General features: G+C 41.9%; 1 protein-coding gene across 1 annotated transcript in view; it reads left to right on the top strand.

Moving 5' to 3' along the window:
* The window catches only part of LOC102209165 (partitioning defective 3 homolog B-like), a 100674-nt gene continuing 94674 nt past the window's right edge, over positions 1-6000 (top strand). The window contains exons 1-3 of the mRNA XM_005730904.1: positions 1-130; positions 1293-1434; positions 3537-3634. Of these exons, the coding sequence (XP_005730961.1) occupies positions 67-130; positions 1293-1434; positions 3537-3634 (304 nt within the window). The 5' untranslated portion in view covers positions 1-66. The remainder of the gene's footprint in view (positions 131-1292; positions 1435-3536; positions 3635-6000) is intronic.

Below are 6000 nucleotides of genomic sequence, written 5' to 3'. Positions count from 1 at the left end.
GTTCGAAGCCACGATTCATACCAGAGACCTTCAGGACCCACCAGAGCTCCGAACACTGAGTCCACCATGAATGGTGCGAGTCACACTCCAGCTACGCCGAACAACTACACACACAGCAAATCTGGAAGTGGTGAGCACACAACTGCACGCTGTTTGTCCATTTGAACTGTCAGATAGTCAACATTAGGCTTAGAGTGTTTGTGTACTCCCCTTATCTGCAGCTGAGTATGTACACACAGTATGTTTGTTTGTGTGTGTGTGTGTGTATTCGCGTTAGCTTATTTACGTGTGTGTATTTGCCATCACTGCACAGCGTGACATCCAGCCAAGGCTCCTGATACCATAGTGTTTTTTAGGTCACTGTAGCAGCCACCCTGAGCATTTTATAGCACCGCATTACAAATTTGTCACATCTTTCCCCGGCTCTGTCTTTGGATCTCTCCTCACTCTCGCCCCTGCATATTTTTAGCAGGAGAAAGGGAAGTCATTAACTGTGTTTTTCTGAACGCGCCGCTTGCTTTTCATGTGCAAAAGATCTGACCTTGGAATCATTACGCTGATGAAAAAGCTCCTGAGTGGGCCAGATTTGCATACGGGATATTGTGCGGCATGCGTGCTGTTGTGTTAAAGAAAAGGGGAAAAAAAGGACTAACAAACTGTTTTAAATTCATTCTTTATCTCTTTCTCCCTCGTCTCCCACTCCCTCACCCCCATGGGAAGCCCGGGATGTTTTTTCTCGCTGTCGGCCCTCCGTCACAGTGGAACAGTAGTGGAGTTTTTTACGACGAGGGTGGATTTCAACACAAAAGAGTTTACAGTGCGATAAACTCTTGGGGGTTTACAGTTTATGGAAATGCGTCAGGAAGTGTTTCAAATAAGTTACAAACGATTGTCTGTTTTTTAGTTTGCATCTATTTTTGACGTAATGCTGAGCTCTTCATCGTCAGTATCGATCCTCGATTGAAGGACGCGCTATTTTTCATCGCGCCTGTAATTAAATATGTGACGCGCCCTGTCACCACTGATTGATAATATTTAGAAGTATACAGCTGCTAAAATTAGATCTCGTGATTGTGTGCTGCCGCTCATCGTTTATTAAGCTTTTGTTGCGTTCAGGATTGATGCTGGAGTTAATTCAGGCAGGGTTATTTTTGATATCGTCTCCAGCAAAAATCAAAGTGAAAGCTATGAACAAACAACCTGAGAAAAGCTTTGATTCATCCTGATAAACAAAATCTGTGTTGTTGTTGTTTTTTAAAAAATGTTTTACTTTTTTTTTTGTTTCTGCTCAGCTCCATCTCCTGCTGCGGTCGCCGATGACAGCTATGGTCACTACGGCAACGACGACGAGCAGCAAGACTTCCCCCCGCCGCCCTCCCCTGGCACTGTGGAGGAAATGAACAGAGAGTTTTTGCTAAACCCTTCATCCAACAGGTACCCCACCCCATTAAAACACGCACACACTGCATAGAATACTTCATAATCAACCCTCTATTAAACTCCACACATAGGCTTACAGAGTTATTATGTTCTAATGGCGCTCTTAATATGGCCTTCTGTGTTATGAGATAAAGTAGAGCCATTACATTAAATATGACATTGTGAATATGCATTATTTAGACTAGATTGTCTAATTGTAGTAGCCTATTTGCATCACGCAAAACCAATTATATGCTGATAGCATAATGGAATAAATTCTGTAGGAGTTCATGGGCTCAGAAAGAGCTGTGATATTTCTGTTAGTATCCTGCTGTACAGTTGGCTGACACACTGAGAACAGAAACACAGGAAATTTATGTGAAACGCCAATTTCCTACCTGCTTCATTAGGATTACCTGCTAAGGAGATGTTCTGTCAGCAGGCTGTCAGGGCCTTTGAAAAACAAAAAAGGGATCCTCCCCCCCCATGCTTTTCTATATTCGGTGGATGTAGACATAAGTTTTGATTTGACGCTCTAGATAAAGCACTCAATTGCATAAGTAGATCGCCCCTTTGCTTTGGGGCAGTGTTGAGCCTCAAATCAAATATTGATTTTTGTGTTTTGGATTAAAAAGCGGTGGTCTGATCATCATATAAAAATTCCATCCGACTAAACTAAAATGAAAACCTAATGTAAGGCCGTCCAGTAGGATTGCCCCTCTCTGTAAACAGCGATCTAGAAAGTGCTACCCAGATTGCTACAGGACTTTAGCATAGCATCAGGAAGATATATGGAGCTAGACAAAGCAATGAAAGCATGGTAACGGTAATTTAAGAGTCGGGTTACTCAGAGTGGATGTCCTGCAAAAATCACACCGAGGTGAAGAAGAACACACACATAATATTAAAGTACCTGCAAAAATGTACCCAACTTCCTAAAATCTTATAGAATGTAAACAATATAAGAATAACACTTAATAAATAAATGAATGTAAATTGAAAGCAGTCACAATTCTCCAAAGATATTTTGTAGCACGCCTGGATGCTTCAGTTTTCACCATTCTTTGGACAAATGTAACAAAAAATGTCCCTGCACGCTAAAACGTTACCCAGGTAACGTTACCCAGGTAACGGATGTCAATGAAGAAAATGTCACGTTTTGGAGTTACCAAGTCTGAACTTCGCCCAAATAAGATGTGGCAGGAACCGAGCAGTGATTACTCAATAACAGTTTACTTGTTATTAAAATTGTGTTTTTCCATAATGATCATATAATAATTTGGGCATAGTTGTGCATTTGTTAGCACTGGCACATCACAGGAAAAGGTTGCTGGGTTCAAATCTAAAGCCGGCTGGCTAGCTGGGGCCTTCCTGTAATGATGATGATGATAATATTTATAACTTTATACGTAGAGCATTTTTCAAAGCACAGAGATACAAAGTGTTATGAATAAATACCCCATAAATACCATAAATATCCATTATGACATATATTTCATTCAATCACTGAAGCTCATGTACCCCCAGGGTTATATAACACAATACTATCACTGTGTAAATTCTGCCCCTCCCTAAGCTTCCTTCTGCACCGGGGTTTCTTCCTGTTAAAAGGGAGTTTTTCCTTCCCTCTGTCGCCAAGTGTTTGGCCAAAGGATATCTGATTGTTGGTGTTTTCTCTCACTTTCAATGTAAGGCAACTGTTGTGATTAGGCGCTATATGAATAGAACTGAATATAATGCACATATAAGCGTGGGAACTCTGTAAATCATCACTCTCAGTGCTGCTTCATCATATGAAAGGTCAAATAAATCGAACAAATCTGTCAATCCAAGTAAATCTGGTCAGTGTGATTGTGATTCGTTGGCTCTAAAAGGCTACAGTGCATGTTTACGTTATCCCACTGAAGTGTCTGGCATCAATATAGTAGTTTCCCTTTAAGTTGAATGGAGACGGCGCGTGCTGGTGTTTTATTGAATCATGCCATCTGGACTGCAGGAAATTGAATCGTCTGTTTGAGTTTGTGATTCTCAAATTTTGTTTACTACGACTCGTTGTTTTTGTGCCAGGGCACAAGCTCGAACTTGACTCGATTAACCGATTGATTGTTGTTTTGCAGTGAGATTCAGAAGGTGTCCCGCGCCGCTCAAGCTTTCTACGCAGAAAATGCTAAGGACAACGTACCTCGCAACAGAGCGTCCAAGAGCATGGACATGGGTAAGCTTCACTCCCTCACCTCCTCATCAGTGAGAAAATCTCTCGTGTTTGTACATTTTCTGAGGCAAAAACGCTGCACGAACCACATTGTTGTCCCAACCATCACAAACAGCCCAAAATCCTCTTCTAATCATGGACTCAGCCTAGAAACAGACACACGCACAATCTCGGCAGCGATCACACGCGTCTTATCAGTGCATTTCTTTGTTGTGATATGTAGCCCTCTGCTATTATCCTCCGCCTAAGGGGATTTGACCCCGTGAACTTATAAACCCCAGGGGCTTTCCAGCAAGCTCCATGAACACAGCTTCTGGTGTGTGCGTGTCTTTCCGTGCGTCCTTTGTATTTGTGTGTGAACGAAGAGGCCGAGGTTTCCAATCTCATAGCTTGCTGTGTGTGGAAGGCGAGAACGCAGAGGCTGATTTCCTCATATTAACCCGAGTTGACCCCTCATTCTCTCCCCTCTCTTTTTCTCCTCCTTTTTTTTTGATATTTTTCTTTACTTTTCTTGTTGTGCTTGCATCTTCTTGGATAAGATCTTGTTTTTTTTCCCTTCCTTTCCCTTCATCTTTGTTTATCTCCTTTTTCTTTTCAACACTTTGTTTCCTTACTGCAAGGCGATGAGTTCATTGCTCTTGCTCTCCTCCGTGCCTCTCTCCTTTCTTCTCTGCCTCTCTCTGATTTCCAATCCCGGTTCATTAGGTTCAGTGGATTGGCTTTCTTCCTGCAGCACACGCCTCTGCCACCCAAGCTGATTGGCTTTCATTACGGACAAGGGTGGTCTGCACACACGGCCGCGCGCACTCAGACACACACGCATACACACGCACGCTGTGCTCTATCCCACTGAGGACCCACTCCAATACCCACCTCTATCTGTCTCCGCTCTCTGGCTTCTATCTCCATCTCTGGCCATCCTCCATTTCAATCTGTTTTTTTTCTTTTTCTGTGTTATCATTCCACGTCTATTCATCCCTTCCCTCTCCAAAGTGCTCAGGGCTGAAATAAGGTAGTTAGCAGAGCTTTGTGTGTCTCTGAGTGTGCGGCAGACCTCAGATGCCAGCCCTGTCTGTACGATTTGTTGTTAAAGAGACATTTTTTCCCCCCCAGGAGAGTTTCCCACATGTCAGTCTGTATAGTCACGCGTACCTGAGCTTCAGCAGCACCTTAGAGCAGGTTAGCTTTTATTAAACACCACTTGACAGAAAGAGGTGAGCTGCTTTTATTGACCCTTGATGCCTCAGCAAATACTGTGTTGACTCAGAGCTTTCACTCACACACAGAAATCCTCAGCCTGCAAATGCTGATATGAATTGTGGGATCGCTAACTCGATAGCTGCGCCAAACTTTGAATTTTCTGACAAGTGGTGTGGGTTTGTTCCAGTGGATCACAGAATCATGAATCAGTCTTTTTCTACTGTTCCACAAATGCCCACAAATGCCAGAAAGAATATTTTTGCTTTCAGCTATAAAAGGTAAAATATGTTTTTTTTTGTTTTTTTGAGGCAAATCTCACAGTAAGTCTCTTCCAGTCAGTTTCTTTCCTCCCACTAATGCCTTTATCAGCCTGAAAAGCTCTAGTCTGCTTTGGAAAGTAGTCTGTATGGATTGGCTTTAAGATGCTTAAAGTGCATGGAAACATCAGACCTTTTAGGACTACACCGTCTATACCGCCATTTGCAGTCTAAGTGATATCATGTGCAATGACTCTAAAATGTTTAAAGAAGTGTGAGTGATTTAACCAAAAGTTATCTTTCGTTAAGAGTCATTTTCCAGGCAACACCTGGGCATTGTGGGAGTATCCTGCTGAGTATCTAACCCTTTAAACCGCCCACAGCAGAAACACTACATCGCCTACAGTATGTCTTATTGATTATGAGCACTAGCAAAAGTTGGACCTTTATCCTTAATCAATTGGTCTATTTTTAAAGAGCTGGCAGTGACACAGAAATTAAAGCAATGAAATAATTAGCAGGGATTTTAATGGAAGACCATATGCATAAACGAGAAAAGGTTAAAATCAAACAAGGCACACAGAATTTTTAACTGTCAGAGGCAAAAACCAAAATAAAGGTCATGCAGGAGAGCCTTTAACCTGCATTCGTCCTAATTCACAGCAAAGGTTGACTCCTCTACTTGTAAAACAGAGTCAGATTACATAGAAGTCTATGTGGAGATTACCCCAACTTTCATTAATGATCTCAGTAGACGCTTTCCTGATGTGTTAATAGTCTTAATTGCTGTTTTCAACTCTGATTTAATACAGCGTGGTAGTGTTTTTGTAAATTCTGAACTTATTTAGAGACATAAATAAGAAATAAATAGAGATGCACTGTCATCCTTAGAACTGGCAGCATATGCAAACA

The sequence above is a fragment of the Pundamilia nyererei genome, unplaced genomic scaffold (assembly GCF_000239375.1).
Source record: "Pundamilia nyererei isolate P.nyererei 1_Seehausen unplaced genomic scaffold, PunNye1.0 scaffold00040, whole genome shotgun sequence".
NCBI classification, from domain to species: domain Eukaryota; kingdom Metazoa; phylum Chordata; class Actinopteri; order Cichliformes; family Cichlidae; genus Pundamilia; species Pundamilia nyererei.
The sequence above is the reverse complement of the archived record's forward strand: the minus strand, read 5'-3'. Positions and strand labels throughout refer to the sequence as shown.